Below are 23,421 nucleotides of genomic sequence, written 5' to 3'. Positions count from 1 at the left end.
GCTTTTTTTTTTTTAATATTTATTTATTATGTATACAATATTCTGTCTGTGTATGTGCCTGAAGGCCAGAAGAGGGCGCCACACCTCTTTACAGATGGCTGTGAGCCACCATGTGGTTGCTGGGAATTGAACTCAGGACCGTTGGAAGAGCAGGCAATGCCCTTAACAACTGAGCCATCTCTCCAGCCCCTCCTTCTGCTTTTTATTTTAAGGTAGGGTTTCACGAAGTTGCCCAAAACAGACCTTGATTTGAAATTCTCCTTCCTCGGCCTCTCAAGCAGCTGGGATTACAGGCCTCTGCCATCAGCACAATTTAGAAAAACAAGGTTCTGTATTCCTTGGATTTTGGTTTGTAAGACTATGTAAAATATCTTCGGATTCGGATGAATTTCCTAACCGATCTTGGATAAGTTTTGTGTCTTTGTAGGATTTAATTTCCCTGCTTTTTAAGACAGCTAATACTGACATCTGCTTGGCACACAATTAGCTTGTTTTGATTGTTACACACGTGCACGCACACGTGGATGTGGTAAGAGAAAAGTGTTGGAGCATGGCCAGTTCCATTTAAGAATAGGATATTCCTGCCGGGCGGTGGTGGCGCACGCCTTTAATCCCAGCACTCGGGAGGCAGAGGCAGGCGGATCTCTGAGAGTTCAAGGCCAGCCTGGTTTACAGTGTGAGTTCCAGGACAGCCAAGGCTACACAAAGAAATCGTATCTCATGGAAGGAAGGAAGGAAGGAAGGAAGGAAGGAAGGAAGGAAGGAAGGAAGGAAGGAAGGAAGGAGAGGAGAGGAGGATATAGGGATAAGGGTCACTGGAGACCATCGGGGAGCTAGGGAGGGCACGGAAGCGGAGAAATGGTGCCAAAATAAGAAAAGCGACACGGGCTCCTGCAGGATAGCTGGAGCTTTGTAGAGGCCCTGCTTGGAGTGAGACCCAAGGACTGTAAGACTTTAAGACAATCCTGAAGCCATTTTTGACAATTCTGAATCCTCTCAGCCTCTGTGCCATAGTGCTTCCCCTCCTCCCCTGGGAACCAAGGACCTAACAGCTACACTCGCACGTACTCAGTTCCTGAACAATTACCCATATACGTATGTTTTGGTTCGGTCCCCTGGGAAACGGGGTCAAAATGACCTCTTACCTCATCTGATCTGGCAACAGCTCTCCAGCCAATTATTGATAATAACCCTTTCGAATAAGCCAATCAGAATAGTCAAAGAACAACCCCCCTTGCTTCTGTGGCCCCTTTAAAAGTAGACCGTACCAGCTATTCGACATCTCTCGGCTTCCCGAATGCTGGGGGACCCTGTCATGACAGAATTAATAAAATCCTCATGCTTTTGCATCGGCTGTGGTGTGTGAGGTGGTCTCTGGGGGTGACTCCTCCTCGGTGTTTGGACGCTGAAGTCCAACAGGACCAGGACCCGTATGTGCCTCACTTAGGGGCTTGTGAGAATCATGGACCCACTCGCTCAACTGGGGACCACGGAGGCAGGACCTGTAGTTCAGGTCACTCCCCAGCGACTGGTATGCACGTTGAAGCTGAAAAGCACAGGTCTGGGCTCAGATGGGCTGCGGCACGATCTTTGAAAAAAGAGCGAGGAAGAAAGCTGGAGCAACAGGAAGTGCTCCGTGCTGGAGTATGGTCGCCATGGGGACGGCCCAGCTGGGCCTGCAGCCCAGCTGCTCCAATTATGTTTATCTCTTTAGCTAGCAGGCTGGGGACAGTCAGAGAGATTTGCATGAGGAGGCCTACAGTACCGGGCTCGTGGGCACAGGTACCCGCCTGCTGCCTAATTAAGCTATCTCGGTAAATCATCTCCAGAACGGCAGTTATTATTTTAGGTAGCAACATAAAGAGAATGATAATGAAAAGTAACACCCTGGGTGGGAATTTTTACTTTGTTCCAGCAGTTGGCAAATAAAACACCTTGGGCTTTTCCTCTACAGGCAGCGTTTGGATATATCTTCACAGGTCCCGTAACCTCAAAGCCCGCCTGCACTGTGCTGTCTAGCTGTGTTTGTGGCTTCATTCTGCCAATGTGTGGGTGGGGCCCACCCCTCCCGCCCTCTCCCACCCCCTTTCCATTCCTCTGAGTACTTTCTGAATTATCTATGACTTGCAGTGCGGGAGGGTACGGCTTCCAGATATGACGTGACATCCCCAGCAGGAAAAGCCAAGCTGAACTGCGGGTCACTTTTGGGTGAGAAGGCAGTTTCTCGTGGTTAACCTCACACGAGGCATTTACATAACAGTGTTTTCCCATCTTAGGTCCCTGTCGGCTCTGCACACGTGGGTTCACCTTAAGTAAAAGGTTTATCCTGCAGGCGCGCTCTGCCCAGCTGTGGCGTCCAGGCCTTCCGGCTCTGCCGCAGGCATGAGGTCCCTGACAGGTCTGATCTCCAGGTTTTCTGACTGTGCATCCATCCTCCCGTCCTTCGCAGCTTCAATCCTTATGAAATAGCCTTTGTCTACGGCCTGAGCTAAGGGCTCAGTGACATTCGTGGACCTGTCTTACACTCCGACCTCCAGCCCTTTCATCTGACAAAAGCCTAACTGTGGGCCAATCCACCTTCTCTGTCCTGACATCTAAAAGAAGCCGGAGAAAATTCACAGAAGTCCTGATGGAGGCTACACAAATACGGGGTCTCGGTCTTCAGTAGCTGGATTCCCTGAGTTCTCTCATAACCATTTTACTCGGCAAGCCAGTTTTCCTCTTGATTAAAACCTAACTTCACTGGTACCCATGCCTCTTGGAGATGCCCTCGCTCCCCTTCCCTGCCTCTTCCATTTCTCACGCAGGCTGTTGAGGGCAGACAGACTCCCTAGGTTATCGGCAGAACAAACAAAGCAGAAATTCGGGGAGGAGGCCCAGGGCTCTGTTTTCAAGTCACCTTAGTTGAGAGCCACTCACAGGCCCCCACTCTCTGACTCTTCACTTCCTGTCTTTCCTCCACGTCACAAACCGGCTTCTGCCCCATCATGCTGTTCCGTGGGGTTAGCAGGGTCACCCTTTTCCCCTCTGCTCTCTACCTGGCCATCTTCCCGGCACCCTTTGCACGGATCTTTCTGATACCTAAAATCTTAGTGGTGGTTTCCTTGGGCCCCCTTGGGTTTGGGTCTCACATCGCTGCTGTCCTCAGTTTGTTTCCTCCTGGGACCGCACAAGGCTTGCTCTACAAAGTGCACGTGCAAATAGTGTCTCCAAGCCTCCTTTCTCCCTAACAGCACACTCATCTGCTCAGTCGCGCGTGCGACGGGACTTGCTCTGCCTGGATGCATGGCAGGCACCCGCATCTCACAGCTTCCAAGGCTAATCCATCAGGCTTTTAGCTGCTCGCAAAGGCTGCCCTCTGCACCAAACCCCGCCCCTCATCACTGTTTAATATCTTCGTTTCTGCTGCCCAGGGGCCACTGGAGAAACAGTCTCGGGGGTGTTCCTCAGGAGACAGGGTCTCTCCCTGGCCTGGAGCTTACAGATTTGGAGAGGATGGCTGGCCGGAGAGCGCCAGGGATCCTCTTGTCTCTACCTCTTTGTCAGATCTGGGATTATAGGCATGTTCTAAGACACTTAGTCTTTTTTATTCTGGGGCTGGAACTCAAGTCTGCAAGCACTCACTGAGCTGTGTTTCCCAGCTCCAGCCTCCTGATTTTATCTCCTAAATATCTCTATGACTACTCAAGCTCCGTCAGATTCTCCCCATCCCTGGGAGCTTCTCCATGGCTTCTCTAGTGTTCTATACTCTCTCTAGGTATGGTCGAGCTTCACGTAGTGTGGAAGTCATTAGACTCTGTATGGATGTCGCTCTGGGAACTCGCTCAAGTCAGCTTCTGATGCATTATTCAAAGCCCCATTAACCTTCAGCCTCTCTGGGATAGAAGGACCCTAAGAGCTCTACACACCCTCGTTGGACCTGCGGGAGGGGGAGGTATGAGTGATAATCAGATCTCTAAGGGCAGTGATCACAACGCTGGCAAATGACTTCCACTATGACAGATGCACTTGACCTGAGCTCACAGTTCACGGGGATTCCACGGAGCCTGGCCGAGTGCTCACTCCTGAGCTATCTTCCTGCTAAATCTGCAGCAGGCAGGCTCATGTTTGCCATCCTTGGAGCAGTGGGTGATGTGTTTCCTAGCAGGGAACACAAGTAGCTCAGGGAGGCTCGCAAGCAGCTCAGGGAAGCTTTCAAAGCTGCTCTCGGAATCACTTGGTGGAGAGGTCCTCAGAAATGTGTCCCTTGGGAAGCATCAGTGCCATCAGGAGAGTCTGGGGAGCCTGCAGCGATCCCCTTGCATGCTGTTTAGGCAGGACCTCTTCTAGAACAAGCAGCTTAATGCCACGGGCCTAATCTTTCAGTGCTACTTCTTCCTCCCTCCCTCCCTCCCTCCCTCCCTCCCTCCCTCCCTCCCTCCCTCCCTTCCTTCCTTCCTTCCGTGTGTGATGCATGTGTACAAGTGTGGACACGTGTGCCACAGTGAGCATGAGGAATTCAGAGGATAACTTTCTTTTTTCTTTTTCTTTCTGTGTTTTTCCCCCGGGGGAGATCAATCCACACGGACCTCTCATTTATTGTTTAATGTTCTGTCCTATGGTCAGTTCTCAGTCTTTGCATCGTCTCTCCTATGTGCAGGTTCCCCACCCCCAGACAGTCTTACGCTGTAGCCCAGACACAATACCTGGGATAACTTTCAAGAGTCAAGTCTCTCCTTCTACCACATGGGTTCCAGGGCTTGAACTCAGGCCATCAGGCTTGGCAATGAGTGTCTTTGCCCATCTTGCTAGCTGCCTTTATTTATTTATTTTAGATACAGACTTTTGCTATGTATCTGGAGCTGCCCTTGAACTCATTATATATCAAACTTGCGACAATCCTCCTGCCTCAGCATCCAGAGTGCTGGGCTTACAGATGTGTACCACCAAGCCTGGGTTTAGTGCCAGTTTCACCTGTACTTTATTTTTTAAAATATTTATTTATTATGTATATAGTGTTCTGTCTACATGTATGCCTGCTGGGCAGGAGAGAGTGCCAAATCTTATTACCGATGGCTGTGAGTGACCATGTGATTGCTGGGAATTGAGCTCAGGACCTCCGGAAGAGTAAGCAGTGCTCTTAACCACTGAGCCAACTCTCTAGCTTGTGTACGTTATTTTTTTATTTTGTGTATATGTTGTTTTTTTTTCTTTTTTTCTTTTTTTCTTTTTTTGCCTGCTTGCATGTCTGTGAACCATATCTGTGCAGTGTCTTCAGGGGCCAGAAAGGGGCAATCAATCCCCTAGGACTGGAGTTAGCGCTGGTTGTTAGCTGGGGATCGAACCTGAGTCCTCTGGAAGAACAGGCAGAACTCTTAGCCTCTGAACCATCTCCCCAGCACCTCCTGTACTTCTTTAACTACAGCCTTTCTTCACTGCGGACAGAACCTGTGCCGTGGGCACTGCTGTGGGCACAGTGTAGGCAGAGCTTACCCAGAATTACCCCGCCGGGACTGACACAGGGCCTAGTACACAGTCCATACTGGAGCTAGAAACTGGGAAGAGAAGGAGTGGGAGGCAGACATGGAACCGGAGGGGCCTGACACACGGTTCTGTTTCTACTTGCAGTGTATTTGCCGGCTCTATCCTTTGTGTCCGAGGGTCCAGGCCTGAATCCTGACATGAGCTGATGCGCATCAGCTCAAGCAGAAACAGCAGCCGGCTGTTTCAAGCCCTTCACTGCGGCTGCTTCTCTGGTGGAATTTGGTGATGTGGCTTTGCTTGGTGTGCACCTCCCTCCTTTAGCTCACCTTCCGGTTCCCTTCAGGAAGTGCAGCTGTGATGAACTGGGCAAAGGGAAACAAAACACCCAACCCTGCCTGAAACTCCTCAGCAGGAAAGCCCTTCTACTAGTGATGCACAACTACCCAACAAAGCAGCCAGAGACTGTTATTACCGAGAGCGCGGAAAGGTAAGAAAAGCCCTGTGCAGACCCAGATGGCTTGGCCTTTTCACGCGAGATCTGCCACAGGCTCTCAGGAGCTTCCGGATCCCTTCAGTTCTTTCCTCAGATTTGTAGACACGAGGTCATCAGTCAGGAACACCTTGGCTAACACGTGGTCTTGGGGGCAGAGTTTTAGACCTGGGACAGGATGTCAGTGTTCAACTCAGATTTTCCATATTTGGTTCATAAAGACCAGAGTTCTCTTGGCTGACTTGAGGGCATGGCTCATGGGGCTAGAACCTGGTTTTCCGAATCCCAGTTCTCACACCATACTGCATAAAACACTGTTTACCACACTGCAAGGATTGGGGTGCAGTGGCGCACGCCTTTAATTCCAGCACTTGGGAGGCGGAGGCAGGAAGATCTCTGTGAGTGCAAGGTCAGCCTGGTCTATATAGTGAGTACACACACCTTTGATCCCAGCACTCAGGAGGCAGAAGCAGGAAGATCTCTCTCAGTTTGAAGCCAGCTGGATCTATAATAGTGAGGGCTGCATAGTGAGCCCCTATATTAAATGTGTGTGTGTGTATATATATATATATATATATATATATATATATATATATATATTTACTACATTGATTTTAACATTTTATTTATTTTGTATGTGCCTTTGTGTATTCATGCACACATGAGTGCACATGTGCACACGTGCCACAGCCTACATGTGGAGGTCAGAGGACAATTGTGAGAGCTGGCTTTCTCCTTTCACCACGTGAAACCCAGGGACTGGACTCAGGAGGCGGTGTCTTTTAGCTGCGGCACCATCTCACCAGCCCTATGTTAGTTTTCCAGCTTTAAACCGAAGACATCAAGCCCTTCTTTGGTTTTACAACTATCCTGGCAGACAGATGTCTGCGGAACATCCTCGGCTGCGGACGGACAGAGAGAAGGGTTTGGACAGTAAGAAACTCTTCAGGGGGCCAGACATGACCAAAACCATGTACAGGAAACAAAGTTGCTCTGGAGAAGATCAGGAAGGACAGGCAAGAAGAAAATGAGGACCTTGAAGGGGGAGAGGGGGGTCTGTGAAGGCCCCGAAGGACGGGGGTGGGGGTGTTCAGAGACCCGCAAGGTGTGAGCGGCAAGGCGAGAGCAGCCTGGAAAGCAGCCAGCGTCTGGCTGGGAGCAATGTAAAAAAGGTGTGGGAGGGTGGTTTTTGTTTTGAGATGAAGCGTCATGTAGCCCAGGCTAACCTCAGACTTCCTATGTAGTCAAGTGTGACCTAGAACTTATAATGACCCTACCTACATCTCCCGAGTGCTAGGATGAGAGGCATGTACCACTACACCCAGTTCATACAGAGCTGGGGAGAACTCAGAACTTTCGCACATGCTAGCCAAGTAATCTGCCAACTGAGCTACAGGCCCAGACCGTACAAATCAGAGAAGGAATTAGCGAAGATTTGTATTTTAGGTGCATTTAGGAACCAGATGGAGAAAAAAAATATTTAAGGTTTGATTTTCAGTTAGAAAGTAATCATCTAGATTCGCTTGTCCATTCATTTATTGATGAAAATTTATTTGCCCATAATGTAAGGCAGGAACTGATTAGAGCGAAGGAGAAGTCACCTAAACCAGGAGAGCACTGACGAAGATGAGGCTGTGGAACTAATGTGAAAGAGTACAGGGACAGACTCGAGGCACACCAGGAGCTAAAAACCAGCAGGACCCAATGACTAGGGACATGGGGGAGGCAGGAAGGAAAGAGAAACATCTCTGTGGATGATGGAAATAGATACCTCAGGCATTATTTTAGGAGTATGTGGAGACTTGAGGAAATTTCTGTGAGAAGCTCTAGAAAGATTAAAGCCCACGTGCGGGCACTTGAACACCAGTTGTCACCTGCTGCGTTTTGCAAACAATAGGCAACCTTGGAACTTGTTATTTCTTTGGAGGATAAACAGAGCCACCCCAGAGAAGTAATTAGATCATCGACGGGATTGTAGGTTGAAAAGAGAGAGGTTGAAAGAAAATAGAATCGTCTTGCTGGGCCTCCCTGGACAGCCTTGTGGTAAGCCTTTCCGACCAGAACTCTAATTTGATCAAAATGGGGCTGCTGTCACATGATTTTATAAAGAGTTTTCAAAAACACAGCGCAGCAAGAACAGCAGGTGAATGCATATGGGGCGGGGGAAAGAGCAGGCTGAGTAAAACTTTTTAAAAATAAGAGTTATACTTTTTTCAAGGAAAGGAATTTTAAACATTTTTTTTTTAAACTAATGTTACTGTAAGAAGCAGGTGAGTGGGCTAGAGCATCCCTTTCTGGTTTCTTATTCCTTATACACTACTACAGATACAGCACAGCACAAACCCAGTTGTACACGGTGACTCTTGGCTGGGTAGCTTGCCTCCTAGTCCCTCCATTCTGGGCAAGGGTAGAATTTAGGGTTACAAGTCTGGGGGTGAATTCATCGCTGGGTCTGACTCTCTTGTGCTACCTGAGTAGGGTCCCAGCTTTCTCTTGCTGTTGGAGGACGGGGCACTAGAATCAGGCTCTGAAGTCAACCTGCTAACAAGATTCTGACGATACTGGAGGCAGGAAGTGGCTCAGTAGTCAAAGTGCTTGCTAGACAAGCAGGGGGACCCAGGTTTGGACCCTCAGGCCCATGTGTTTGCTGGGCAGAGGAGGTGGCTTCTCTGTGAGCCTTGGAAGGAGGAGCTAGAAGTGCCTCTGGGAGAGCTGGCTAGGGAGACTGGCCTAATCTGTGAGCTCTGGCTTTGCCTGAGCAACTGTGCCTCAAAGAATAAGGTAGAAGAGAGATTGAGGAAGATTCCAGGCACCCATTTAAGGCTTCCTCATGCACACACACACAAACACAGACACCAATACACACATCACACACACACACAAACACAGACACCAATACACACATCACACACACATAAACATGGAAAAAGAAAACTGGAGCTCTCTCTATTCCTGACATTGTTATACTATCTGCCCTTTCTGTAAATGGCCTCTAGGGGTTTCATTTCAGGGCTCGATCTGACGCCAATACAGGAAGGAAGCACGCTCACTCAAAGGGACCCAAGATGCATGATGAAAGCAGGCTCCCAATGTCGTACTGAGAGTAAATGTTTCATGAACAGTAAGGGTTTGGGGCTGGTTTAAGTAGCTAGAAACGATCGCTCTGGAGAAACAAAGCTCACTGCCAACATGCAATCGATCGCAGCTGAAGGCTCAGCTGCAAACCCGAGCAGTGGGTTCACAGGGAGCTCTCAGCCTCACAGAGGCCTTCCGCAAGAGCGGCCCACCAAGGTGCAAGAGGGGTCCCAGCAAGCTCAGAAGTGCCAAAAATGTCATCCCGAGGAGTAGCTTTGGCAGCTAGGCAATGGATTTTTTACAAAATATTTGTCTTATTTAATGTATGTTCTTTTCCTTCTTTTGTCTTATTTTCTTTCGACATGGGGTCTAGGTTTCCCTTGGTTGATCTTGAACTCGTGGGTTTAAGTAATTCTCCTGCCTCAGCCTCCCAAGAAGTTGGAACTCCAGAGTACACCACACCACATGGCTTCTTGTTTGTTTTCAGGTGGAAAGGGAAAGACGGCAGAGCCTTTGATCTGAACAGTGAACCAGAAGAGATATTGCTTGGTTGTGCTATAAACCCCTGGGCTGGTAAGAAGGAATTTCTATGGAGAGAGCAAGGTGATGTGCCCATTGGATTGGGCCCCTGTGAAGGCTGCACATGCCCCTACTGTGCAGAGACTTGGGAAGAAGAACCGCGTCTTCAAAGGACAAAGGAGAAAACGGAGAAGCCAGACCCCATAGGCTGTTGTCTTCTATTCTTCATTGGACCAAAGGGCTGAAGACATTTTTTTATGTCATATGGGAGTGAAATGGCCCAAGTTAAAATGTCCCACGGGTGCTTGGGGTAAAGATCATGGGAGCTTGACATCTAACGGGAGTCATTTCATCTGTTGCCCTGTGCACCAGCCCCTTGGTATCCAATGGTGATGGAGGAGGGTCATCTATCTATGTGTTAATTTCTTTTTTTTTTTTTTTTTTTGGTTTTTCGAGACAGGGTTTCTCTGTGGCTTTGGAGCCTGTCCTGGAACTAGCTCTGTAGACCAGGCTGGTCTCGAACTCACAGAGATCCGCCTGCCTCTGCCTCCCGAGTGCTGGGATTAAAGGCGTGCACCACCATCGCCTGGCCTCTATGTGTTAATTTCATTGGTTAATAAAGAAACTGCCTTAGCCTTTGATAGAACAGCAGCTTAAATAGGCGGAGTAGACAGAACAGAGTGCTGGGAAGAAGGCAAGTGAGGTAGACGCCATGCCTCTCTTCTCTGAGACGGAAGCAGGTTAAGAATCTTCCTGGTAAGCCACCACCTCGTGGTGCTACACAGATTACGAAATATGGGTTAAAGCAAGATGTGAGAATTAGCCAGTAAGAGGCTGAAATTAATGGGCCAGGCAGTGTTTAAAAGAATACAGTTTCCGTGTAATTATTTTGGGTAAAGCTAGCCTGTGGCCAGGAGCTGGGAGGCGGGAAGCAGTCCGCCGCTCTTTCTACACAACGGCAGTCAGTAAAGAAGCAGGAGACAAGCAAGTGGAGGACAGGACTTGGCTCTGCCCGAACACACAGGGGAACTGCCATAGCCAGCCACAATGTTGCAGTTACAGTAAAATACACCTACAGTAAAATACAGCTACTCTCTCAGGTGTAAGTTTTCCCATCACCTGAAAAGCTGTTTATTATGTCTAACCAGAGTGAAAGATACCCCAACTTTAGATCTGCATCACCCTCAGCATCTCCCTAACTAAAACAGCTTAGATTACAGGTCAGAAGTTCAAACGTAAATGTGAGTATAAAGTACTAGCCACAAAAGGGGAAGGGCTGTGGTGGGAACTGCCTTGGAAATACTGCACAGGACTCTACAGAACCGAGAGTCAGCCTGAGGTTGAGCAATTGAAACTGTTGAAACTGTACACATAATTAGAGGCTGCAGAGATGGCTCCAGGTTGAGAACTTGCTTGCCCTTCCAGAAGACCCACGGTCGATTCCCAGCACCAACATCAGGCAACTCCAACCACCTGTGACTCTAGCTCCAGGGGATCTAACATACTCTTCTGGCCTCTGAGAGCACATATGTGTACACACACACACACATGCATACACACACACACACACATACTTAAAAGTCTTTAAAAAAAAGGAAATTATAACTAAACACCTACCTAAGACAAACCCACAAAATTCAAGGAATGCATATGATCAGATAAAAACTTGGTTAAAATGTTGCCTTAGCATCTCCCCAATGCCTAGTCCACTTACAGACTCTTCTGCACGAGCCACTTTTTCAGACAGGCTTGGTTATCAGCTAAAAGGTTCTTGGTGCTTGGCTTATTTCCTCTACAATGATGGAAATAGAGCTCTCCCTAGATGTGGTGGTTTGGAAGAAAATGGCCCCCAAAGGGAGTGGCACGATTAGGATGTGTGGCCTTGGCATAGGTGTGGTCTTGTTGGAAGAGTCACTGTGGAGGCAGGCTTTGAGGTCTCATATATGCTCAAGCCACACCCAGTGTCTCAGTTCACTTCCTGTTGCCAGGGAATCGAGAGGTAGAATTCTTAGCTCCTCCTCCAGCACCATGTCTGCCTGCATGCTGCTATGTACCACCATGAAGATAATGGACTTATCCTCTGAACTGTAAGCCACTCAATTAAACGTTTTCCTTCGTAAGAATTGCTATGGTCATGGTGTCTCTTCACAGCAACAGAGACCCTAACTAGGACACATACACTCAAATTTTTCTTGGGCTGGAGACATGCCTCGGCCATTAGAGCACCAGCTGCTCCTCCAGAGGATCAGGATTTGGTTTCTAGCACCCAAATGGTAGCTCACAACCATTTATACCTCCGGTACCAGGGGATCTGATACCCTCTTCTGGCTTCTATGGGCACTTCATGCAAACAGTGCACAAACACACAGGCAAAACACCCACATGCAAAATATTTAAAAATTGAAAAAAAAGAAAGTCCAATGTTGTGGCCATATTTGTTTGGCTCCTGGTGAGTGATCCTCAGCTATAACACAACAAAGTGGAGAAATGGAAGGGAAATGTCACAAGAGGCCACACACGTGAGGTGGCCCCCTTTGGACAGCCCATTTCCATGAGAACTTACCCTGAGACTGGCATAAATTCCTTCTAAGTGTAATGTACCATGGTCTTGTACTAGGCCCCCACCTCTTAAATCCTGCCACCCGGTAACCAAGCTTCCAACATATGTGTCCAGGGGACACAAATCACATCCAAACAAGTTCCTTAAACTTGTGCATGGTTTCTACATCTGATAAATAAGAAACTATTAAGAGAATCTACCTTCCAATATTTACAGTTTGGGTTATCCATAGTTTCCTATGAAAGACTATTTCTGTCACAAACTTTCACCTCATCTTACAGGTTGATCAAACAACAACACTACAAACTCTAGTTACTGCACATCCATCCCCCCCAGGTCTCAATGGAGTGGGGCCTGTCTACAAGTTTCTTAGAACACGACGAAGGGAAGTGGTCCAGGCCACTTCTAGATGAATGGTGTGAATATATCTTATTATCACTGGTTAATAAAAAAGTTGATTTGGCAAATAGCCAGGCAAAATATAGCTAGGTGACAGGGAAAGAAGGCAGAGTCAAAGAGACACCACCAGCCACTGGGGAAGCAAGATATGAGGTAACAAGTTACGAGTCTATGGTAAAATATAGAATAATAGAAATGGGTTATTTTAAGATATAAAAGCCAGTTAGTAATAAGCCTGAGCTAACAGGCCAAACAGTTTTTTTTCTTTTTTTTTTGTTTTTTTTGGTTTTTCAAGACAGGGTTTCTCTGTGGCTTTGGAGCCTGTCCTGGAACTAGCTCTGTAGACCAGGCTGGTCTCGAACTCATAGAGATCCGCCTGCCTCTGCTTCCCGAGTGCTGGGATTAAAGGCGTGCGCCACCATCGCCCGGCCAAACAGTTTGTAATTAATATTAAGCCTTGGAGTGGATATTGGGAACTGGTGGGCAGGAGAGAAACCTCCAGTTACAGTGGAATACCTAGAAATTTGAAGCTGGACTCAGGTGCACCTGGGAGTCTGCTCTGGTTGAGTTTTCCTTGAGCTCCTTCAGGGCGAATCCAGGGCTTGACAATACCCTGAGCTCAGTGTAAATCTGACACGACCCATCTAACTTCTCTAGGCCACATAGTCCTGGTGCAATCTTGGTGCTTCCAGAACACAGCACTTCTCTGGGGCTGGTCCTGATGCTTCAGGTTCTATTCAGGACGCCCAGCTTCATCCACCTGCCCTCCCCACCTAACAAACTTCCGCTTGTCTTTGCAGTTCCATTTAACCTCATTTCCATTACTTGAGAACCTCCAGGCTGTGCTGTGTCTCTGTATCAACTCTCCCGGTCCTGGTTCTCTCTCTCCAGATGTGTGTGCCATCCTGACGCTGTCCATATTCATGGACTAATTGTTTTGCTGCCTCTTCTTTTAGATGGCTAACTAACTCCTGGAACGCCTTGCAATACTGGGTATGTGGGGGCATTTCTAGATGATGGAATGATGGGTGGGCCCTCTGGGCTGGTTTAGAATTAAGTCATCTGCTATGGAGCCTTGGTTAAGAGCCACGGAGACTGGAGAGATGGCTTAGCCGTTAAGAGCACTTACTACTCTTACAAAGGACCCAGGTTCAGTTCCCAGCACCCACATGGTAGCTCACAATCCAATGCCTTCTTCTGATCTCCTCAGGCACCAGGCACACACATGGTGCACAAACACAGATACAGGCAAACACAGGCACACATAAACAAGTCTATAAAAGTCAGAGGAAGTCCAGGGCTCCTACAGATCTGTTCTTGATAGAAACTGGGCCAGGCAAATGGATTTTTCTACCTCTGAGATACAAAGCAGCAGTGGTTAGCACCCGCTTTTGGAGAAACTAACTTCCAAAAGAATGATACGGCTTTTGCTTGAATATTACATAGAACAGTGGCAGCATCTAGGACTGATGAACCAATGGGCAGATGGAGGAGATCCATGAATTTCTCACGAGTTCTGCTGGTGTCCTAATAGATCGCAAGAGTGCGGAACAGTGGTTGCATGCTTGCATCTTCACAGAGCCAGAGAGGAAGGGCTTCAAGTGGCCTTCCAGACCAGTTACTGATGTAGCTTACAATGACTGTCTCCTTGGTAGACAGAAAACTGAGATTCGCTGGGTCAATCTGCTATCATAGTTCTTTACAAAGTGAACTGTTGGGCTAGTGAGTTAGCTCGCCGGTACAAGAACCTCTCGCCATGCCTGACAACCTGAGTTCAATCCCCAGGACTGACATGGTGGAAGGACAAACCTGAAAATTAACCTCTGACCTCCACACGCCCACCATGGCACCCATGCACCCCCTCCACACACTCCGCAATAAGTAAATAAAACATAATAAAAAATTTAAAGCTAAATGTTCTTCATTTTGAAATTAAAGATTTCCCACTTCTGTGGTATTAAGATATTTTTTTTCTTAGTTTGGGGATGTAGTTCAGTAGGAGATTATGTTGTCTGAGTTTGCATGAGGTCTTTGGATTCAATTCTCAATACACACACACAATCTTATTTGAAAGAATAGTGATTATAAATAGTAGCTATGTATATTCTTGTTTTGAAAAATGTATTTATCTCTGTTCATTATTATTCAAATTAGTTTTTTTTCCAAAAGAGGAAATGGGAAGCTGTGCAGTTAAATGTTAGAGCATTACTCAAACACGAATGGCCTTTATCCTGAGTAAGAACAAGCAAGGGCTGGGCGTGGTGGTGTGCACGCCTGTGATCCCGGATGCCAGCACTCAGTCCCAGGCCAGTCCGGGTTACACGAAGAAGCAAACAGAACAAAGTGAAGACTAGGGTCTCCTGCTGCCAGAGCTTGAAACTCTTAGCTCTCTTTCACCACGTTCTGAATGCTAACAAGGTGCAGACCCTCACCCTAAAGGCACTTGTGGTGCAGAACTGAGGGGAAGGAGCCTTTTCTGTACTTCACTACACTCCAGGTTAGGCTCCACTGTCCTCTGCCCTTCCATCATGACGCACTTCAGACGCCAGGTGTGCACCCTCCTGATTTTCAGTAGATTAAAACCCAGCGGCATGGTATAAGATGATTCATAAATGCATATACAGGCAAACACGCTATTTCACTACATGCTTACCTCCTCCCTTATCAGTCACAGGCAGAAGCCACTACTATAATGTTGTCATGCAATAATTCTGCATCTAGGACAAGATGGGCCGGCTTATTCCTGCTCATCTGTTGAGTCACATAAATATCAGGAGACGACACATGTTAGTGAGACAGACAGAAAAGCCTTTAAATCCAGCTCGGCAACCAGGAAAATATTCAAAGCTGAGGTAATGAAATTTTTAGTCCATTTATTTCAACTTCTCATTATTATTCTATTAAAAAAAAAACCTTGGGGACTATTTAACTCAAGTTTGAGAGAAAAACAGGGCAGGCAAGCTGTAACTCTCGTCAGCTGCCAGGAAGAGGGAGATGGAGGAGAGGGTTAGAGAAAGCCATATCCTTCTCCATGGAGGCTAGCACAGCTGCGTGGTGCACAGCTGCACAGCACAGCTGCATAGCACAGCTGCATAGCACAGCTGCATAGCACAGCTGCATGGCAGCACATGGGGCTTTAGAAAAAGCGTGAGAATATGCCCAGAGTGCCAGAGACATCATGTATAGGCTTTGACCAGTATCTGGGAAGACAGAAAGGGAGAGAGAGAGACAGACAGACAGACTCCTAGCTGGCCTGCAACACACAGAGATCTGTCTGCCTCTGCCTTCTGAGTGCTGAGATCAAATGTGTGTGCCCCATATACCATCTCCAATAAATTTTATAGCCACTACATTTATGAACGTTTCTAATTCCTGCTGTTAATGCTGTTCAGTGTGCAGGCCTAGATACTTACCTTTTTTCTTTGTAAAGTAATTTAGCTTTATTATTGTTTATGTGTGTATGACATGTGTACAGATGAGCTTGTACCATGGCCTGTGTGTGAAGGGCAGAGAATAACTTTGTGGAATCAGATCTCTCCTTCTATGTTTATATGAGTTCCCTCAGGTCAAGCCTGTACAGTAAGTACCTTTACCCACCCAGCCATCTCACTGGCCTCTCCCCTCCCTGTAACGGGTTGAACAAGAACGGTCCCCATAAGTTCATATTTTGAAGCCTTGATTCCCAGTCAGTGGAACTGGTTTGGAAGGATTAGGAGCTGTGGCCTTGTTGGAGAAGGTGTGTCACGGGGGTGGGGTGGGGTGGGGTGGGCTTTGAGGTTCCAAAAGCCCATGCCAGATCCAATCTCTGTCTCTCTCTCTGCTATTTTGTTCGTGTTCTGACAAATAAAGCTTGCTTGGAGTCAGAGGGCAGAGCTAGCCACTAGTTAACCATAGAGGTTTGGAGGACTGTAGAAAGAGCACAGGAAGTGGTAAGGCAGGGCTGAGACAGGACTCTGCCCTTCTGGATGGAGGAATGCAAGAGGTAGGAAGTCACTGGTGGCTGCTCCACTGCTACTCTGATCCTTCAGGATTTTATCCCGACATCTGACTCCTGATTTTTATTGATAAGATTAATGAGATCTATGCTTCATATATATGTAAGTGCGTGTGTGTATGTGTGTGGACACCTGCTCTGGGTGATCAAGTGTAATCTCTCAGCTACTGCTCTGGCACCATGTCTACCTGCTGCCACACTCCCCGCCACCCCATCATGGTGATCATGGATTCACCCTCTGAAACTGTAAGCAAGTTCCCAATTAAATGATTTTTTTAAAAAAAAAATTATTAGCCTTTTTCTTAATGGGTTCATAATATATTTTGGTTATAATTCTTTCATATTTTGGATCAATCTGTGGTTATTATCTTTGTATTTTTGCTTTAAGAATTATTTATTTATTATGTACACAGTGTTCTGTCTGCATGTATACCTGCAGGACAGAAAAGGGCACCAGATCTCATTACAGGTGGGTTGTGAGTCACCATGTGGGAATTGAACTTTTAACCTCTAGAAGAGCAGCCGGTGCTCCTAACCTCTGAGCCACCTCTCCAGCCCTAAATGCTTTCTGTTATAAGTTGCCTTGGTCATGGCGCCTCCTCATAGCAACGGAACAGTAACCAGGACAGCCTGGACCATACCCAGTACTCTGTAAAAACTTTTAAATTTGCAGCAGTAAACACAAACCCACTGGGTTAGAGACCAAACACTAAAACAAACCCTTTCCTAGTATAAGACAGGTGCTGGGTAAAAAATGAAGTCATTGCTCTTACCATTTTTTCACTTTGAATTTTTGAGGTGATTTCAGATTTACAGAACTGCGGCTAAAAGCAGGACATCTGTGCTCTCCTTTCCACCCACTTCCCTCAGTGTTGTCGTCTGGTATGAGCGCAATGCACACATCCAGATGCAAAGTCTGACATCAGTACGCTAGTTAACTCCGCCAGCACTTCTGCTGTAAGGTGAGCATGGTAACGGTTCACACGGTAACAGTTCACACGGTAATGATCTTCCTCTGGCTATGAACCGTGGTCTAAATGACATTGTAGTTTACAGTCACTGACCTGTAGGAATCAGCGTTTCATCCACGGGCAAATACGCCTCTGCTGCGATGGTGACTTCGTGGTCATATATGTCTGGGGAGCCCTGGGAAGGAAGAGAGAGAGAGAGAGAAATGTACTGCCTGGGTCTTTTTGGGGAGAGTGGGGGTTGAGACAGGGTATCTCTGTGTAGTCCGGGAAACTTGCTATGTAGACTAGAGTGGCCTCGAACTCACAGAGATCCACCTGCCTCTGCCTCCCAAGTGCTGGGATTAAAAGTGTTAGATACCACATTCGGCTACAGGGTTTTATTTTAGGTATTCACTTTTTTTTAATTTATTTATTATGGACACACTATTCTGTTTGCATATATGTCTGTAGGCCAGAAGGGCACCAGATTTCATTACAGATGGTTGTGAGCCACCATGTGGTTGCTGGGAATCGAACTCGGGTCCTTTGGAAGAGCATGCAATGCTCTTAACCACTGAGCCATCTCTCTAGCCCTAGGTATTCACTTTTTAATGTTTGCAAAAATGTCTACAAGTGGGGCTGGAGAGATGGCTCAGTGGTTAAGAACATTGACTCTTCCAAAGGACGGACCCAGGTTCAAATCCCAGCACCCACTAGCAGCTCATGGCTGTCTGTAACTCCTGTTCCAGGGGATCTGACACACTCACACAGATAGCTATGTGGCAAAACACCAATGAACATAAAATACAAATAAATAAATTATTAAAATGTCTACCAGCATTGACAGTTAACTCATGACCATGACTAATAAGATCACTTAAGGGTAGGTAGAAGGAGTCACCATATGGTCACCGAAAGTTTGGAAAAAATTATCAGATGTGATTGCAGGGTGGGCAAGGTGGCTCAACGTATAAAGGCACTCGTTGCCAGCCCTATCCCCACAGGGTAGAGAAGATAATCAACTCCTATAAGTTGTCCTTGGACCTCCGTAAATAATTCACAGTAAGCATGTATGTATATGTGCATGGATAAATACAATCTCCAAAAAAAAAATGACCCTAGCATGCAACTCTCTGACATAAAAGATAAAAAGAAGGGTGTGGGGCTGACCTATAACACACAAGTTTTGGATAGCCAGGGACCATTTTCAGGTTCACCAGAGAAGGTCACCTGTCACTCTTCTCTGGCTTAGCTCCTACCCACAGGACACATTCCCTGTCACGCAACAGAAGTCAGAACCACAGTCCCTGCTTCTGAGAATAAGTTATCTGGGGGAGAGGCAAAGGCTGGTCTAGGAAGCCCAGTCAGTGGTCAGAAGTCCCAGGGTTCTGCCTCTCGCTCGGTGTCCCCAGGGAAGATGCAAAGTCTTCTGGAAAATTATTTGTTTTAGGAGAAAACTGGGATATGCTTTTCCCAGGGCCTTTATGAAGTACAGGTTAGTTAAGGGATTTGCTGCTTGTAGATTGGAAGTCATTTTTATTCATATGAAAACATTTAAGCCCTGTTTCTTATTTTCAGTATCTTAAAGCCACACCACAGAAAATGGGAAGTGAGGTGGTGGTGGGGCTTCTGCCTCACGGCTGCTCAGAAATCAATTGAAGTGAAGTTTCTTAGCCAGGGGGGGATTTTTGCCCTCAGAAAGATATCTGCAAAGTCTGGAGCTGCTGCCTTCTAAACCGGAAGGGGTCAAGGACACCGCCAAACATCCTAACTGCAGAGAAGCCCCCACTGCCACCAAGAATTGCCTCACCCAAAATGTCAGTGCCAGTCTTGAGAAACCCTGGTGAAGCTCCGCAGAAGCCAGACTCCAGGGAGGAGTAGGAGCTGGGTGAACATTGATCTTTTTTTGTTTTCCAAGACAGGGTTTCTCTGTGTAGCCCTGGCTGTCCTGGAACTTGCTTTGTAGACCAGCCTGGCCTCGAACTCAGAGGGATTCACTGCCCTTGCCTCTCGAGTGCTGGGATTAAAGGCGTGCGCCACCACCGCCCGGGTTGGACATTGGTCTTTATAGTTAGAAAGACTCAGGCTGCATGATCAAAGGAGTCATTCTGAAAAGAGGTCAAAGTTCAGAGACACGTGAGTCCATGTCTAAACACAGCAGGAAAGGGCTTATTACGCGGCCTGGAGGCTCTGCTCTGAATTAGCGTGGGAGATTGGACTGCAGCCTGGGTGGCCCTTGGTCAGGAGCGACGTTCTACCCAGAGAGCAGCAGAGTCCTAAGGCTCCAGAGCCAGGCCCATGCCTCCTCCACTTTCCTCTGCACAGGAGTCTTGAAAGACACAACCCTGCTCCCATCATCCAGAGAGGGAAGCCTGGTGGCGATGATCGTTCCCTACCCTCCCAGCCCAGCCTGCGTCCAGGTCTCACTCTCCTTCCCCAGGAGTCTGTCTTCTGGCTGCCATTCCTCTGTAAAGGATAAATACCTACTTAGAACCAGAGTGCTGTTCTGGTTTCTATGGCTACCGACTGATTCTTCTGTTCTGGAATTTCACATAAATGACCCCACAGTATCATTCAGTCTCTCCCATCTACTTCACAATACACAATGCTCTTGGATGTGTCCAAGTCACGGGACCAGTGATTTGGTCCATTGTACGTATGGTCTAGTATTGTCGGGCTTTATACAACCCTCCCGGAGATAAACATGCGGCTTGCTTCCAGTGCCTTCACAATAGGAACAAGGCTGCTAAGGAATTTCCTTGGCTGTTTTTTCTTTAAAAAAAAAAAAAAAGGAGCTGGGTGGTAGTGGCACACACCTTTACTCCCAGCACTCAGGAGGCAGAGGCAGGTGAACCTTTGAGGCCAGCCTGGTCTACAAGAGCTTGTTCCAGGACAGCTAGGACTGTTACACAGAGACACCCTGTCTCTTGAAAAACAAACAAAACAAAACAAAATGTTTTAAGCACTAAGGCAGGAAGAAAATGAAACAGCATGAAAACCAAACCACAAATACACGGATGTGTATAAGGTATTGGGAAGGGCGAGGGAAGCAATGTGTATCGGGAGCCCGTGCTCTGAACAGCCCAGGCATTTCTGCACTGAAGAAGCAAATGTATTTTCCATTTTCCGTATCTTCTGGTCTGGAAAATGCAGTGGGCTACGTTGGGGGAAGATTACTGTCAGATGCACTTCCTTTCCAGACCGATGAAAACTTGACACGAAACACTGGTTCCCACACAGACCTTGAGGCCCCTCTCCGAGTTCAGTGTTCTCTTCTGATAATTTCCCTTGACTGATGCTTGTTGTAACCACACCGTTTTCACGCACAGTCGGGTATGAGCGGCCCAGGTTGTAAAGACCTGCTTGTGCGTTGCCATGACTACTGACTTGCAGGAGGTGAAGGACATTTCTACTCAAAAGCTGCAGCAACTCCTCTGCCTTTAGCTCCCTTTCCCCTGGAAGGAATCAGACTTGCCGGCTGATGTAGAGGGAAGAGAACCCTCCTGCAGCCTCCAAAAACCATAATTCTGTTTTAATCTTCTCACTGGTGATTGGGTTAGGTAGAGCGTGGGTCACACTTTTGGCTGATGAAACAAACATGAGACAAAGCTGTTTCTGAACACTGTCCTCATTGTTCTTAGAAAAGGAAGAAATCCTGTTTTATCTCTGGAGACGAGTGTACGAGCTACAGAAGCCATTCTGTGACTACAAGGGGGACAAGTTTGAAGACAAAAGCCCCAAGACCAAGGAAGGTGTGGTTTGAATGACATGGTCCCCATAGGTTCAACTTGGTCCCCAGTTGGTGGAACTATTTGGGAGGAGGCATGTCACTAGGGGTGGGCTCTGAGGTTTCCAAAGCCCAAGCCATTCCCAGGTAGTTCTCTCTCTGCTTCATGAAGATGGGTCAGCGCCATGTCCACCTGCCTGTTGCCATGTTCCCAGTCATGATGGTCACGGACTAATCTTCTGAAACTGGCCCCCTAAATAAACTCTTCTAGAAGTTGCCTTGGTCACGTGTCTTATCACAGTAATAAAAAGTAACTAAGACAGAGGGAAAATGGATAAATGGAAGAAGATGGATCCCTGAAGGCACAAGTGTCTAGGCACAGCCAACCCACACTGCTTCCTTTCCACCTCAAACCTCCCCGGTGTGCTTTCAACGGTCTACAGATAAAGTGTCAATAGAAAACATGTTCCCAGCCAGGCCGTGGCGCACGCCTTTAACCCCAGCACTCGGGAAACAGAGGCAGGCGGATCTCTGTGAGTTCGAGGCCAGCCTGGTCTACAGAGTGAGTTCCAGGACAGCCAGGGCTACACAGAGAAACCCTGTCTCAGAAAAACAAAAACAAACCAACAACAACAATAACAAAAAAAACCATGTTCCCTGAGTTTTCCAGAAGACACAGACTAGGGCAGAAAAGATAAAAAGCAAGAAACACCTGTAACCTACATACCTTTTCCGTTCTTTGAAAAACACAATTCCACACTCTCACCTGAGAACCCCAACATTGAAACTTAAAGCTGGTACCCTGAAGCCCAGGCCCCAAACTAGAAAATTCTGTTTACCAAATGTAGAAGATGGGGGTGGTGGCTCACACCTTCACCCCCAGAACTGGAGAGACTGAGGCAGGAAGATGGCTGTGAGTTCCAGACCAGCCTGGAATAAAGAATGAAACTCTTCCTGAAATCAAAACAAGAACAAGCGAGCAAGAATCACCTTCACTGTTCTGAACGTTGGGGGTCTCTGTAAGAACCAGCTAGCTGCTATTGCAGGAAGTGACCACCAGCAAAACCAGCAGCAAAACCCAATAAAGGGTAAAAGTGGACGATGTTTCCAGTTGGTCAGGGCTACCAGCTTGTAGATCACACCACAGAGATTCCAATGGTTAGATAAGATGTGTTCTTCAGAAGAGGAAGTCATAGAGACAGCATCTACAGTTGGGCTCCTCACTCAATCCCGGGACAGCCTCTTCAACAGGTTTAAATTATTATCTGGGGGAGGGACTTGGTTTACAGGGGACTGCTAATGAGGGAAGGGGCTGTCAGCCATTCTACACAACTCTCAGATGTCATCATATTTATTTGTTTGTTTGCTTTCTGGGACAGGGTTTCTCTGCACAGTCCTGGCTATCCTAGAACTCGCTTTGTCAACCAGGCTGGCCCCGCCCTCACGGAGATCCACCTGCCTTCCACCAGGTGATTAAGTGTCCTACTGTTAGGTTGGTTTCAATCTTTTCACCAATCACTTCACAAAGTGCTTCGAAGGCAGCTGATAAAACAAGGTTAGCTACTATTATGAAACTGAGAACATGTTTAGTAATCTGAAAAGCCAGGTCTTCTAAATTCAATTCCAGTGCCTCATCACTGGACTGACTATGCAGGGCAAGAATGACCAGCAACAGCCGGGGAGAGCTGTAGGACCACAGCTGGAGCACACACCAGCAGCCGGGGAGAGCTGTAGGACCACAGCTGGAGCACACACCAGCAGCCGGGGAGAGCTGTAGGACCACAGCTGGAGCACACACCAGCAGCCGGGGAGAGCTGTAGGACCACAGCTGGAGCACACACCAGCAGCCGGGGAGAGCTGTAGGACCACAGCTGGAGCACACACCAGCAGCCGGGGAGAGCTGTAGGACCACAGCTGGAGCACACACCAGCAGCCAGGGAGAGCTGTAGGACCACAGCTGGAGCACACACCAGCAGCCAGGGAGAGCTGTAGGACCACAGCTGGAGCACACACTGCCTGCGGCACATTTAAAGGAGCTGGGGCAAACACGCCCACTTCCAGCATTTAAGGAAGGCATCTTAGATGGGAGTGGTCTTGGGCAGGGTGAAGTACAAGGGAGCACTTGTGCATTTATGAAACCAGATGAAAGGGAATTCCTGAAATAACCAGTCATTTGTCTACACCACAGGGAAATGGCTACTTCCCTTGGCAGGGTGACATAGTCACTCGCTCTGCTAAGATTTC

General features: G+C 47.5%; 1 protein-coding gene across 1 annotated transcript in view; it reads right to left on the bottom strand.

Annotated features, from left to right (window-relative positions):
* The window catches only part of Galm (galactose mutarotase), a 65,482-nt gene that overhangs the window by 22,795 nt on the left and 19,266 nt on the right, over positions 1 to 23,421 (bottom strand). The window contains exon 4 of the mRNA XM_075955277.1: positions 17,565 to 17,646. Within this exon, the coding sequence (XP_075811392.1) occupies positions 17,565 to 17,646 (82 nt within the window). The remainder of the gene's footprint in view (positions 1 to 17,564; positions 17,647 to 23,421) is intronic.

Source organism: Microtus pennsylvanicus, chromosome 21 (genome assembly GCF_037038515.1).
Source record: "Microtus pennsylvanicus isolate mMicPen1 chromosome 21, mMicPen1.hap1, whole genome shotgun sequence".
Lineage (NCBI taxonomy): Eukaryota > Metazoa > Chordata > Mammalia > Rodentia > Cricetidae > Microtus > Microtus pennsylvanicus.
Note: the sequence above shows the minus strand (reverse complement) of the source record. Positions and strands in the feature narration are given on the sequence as shown.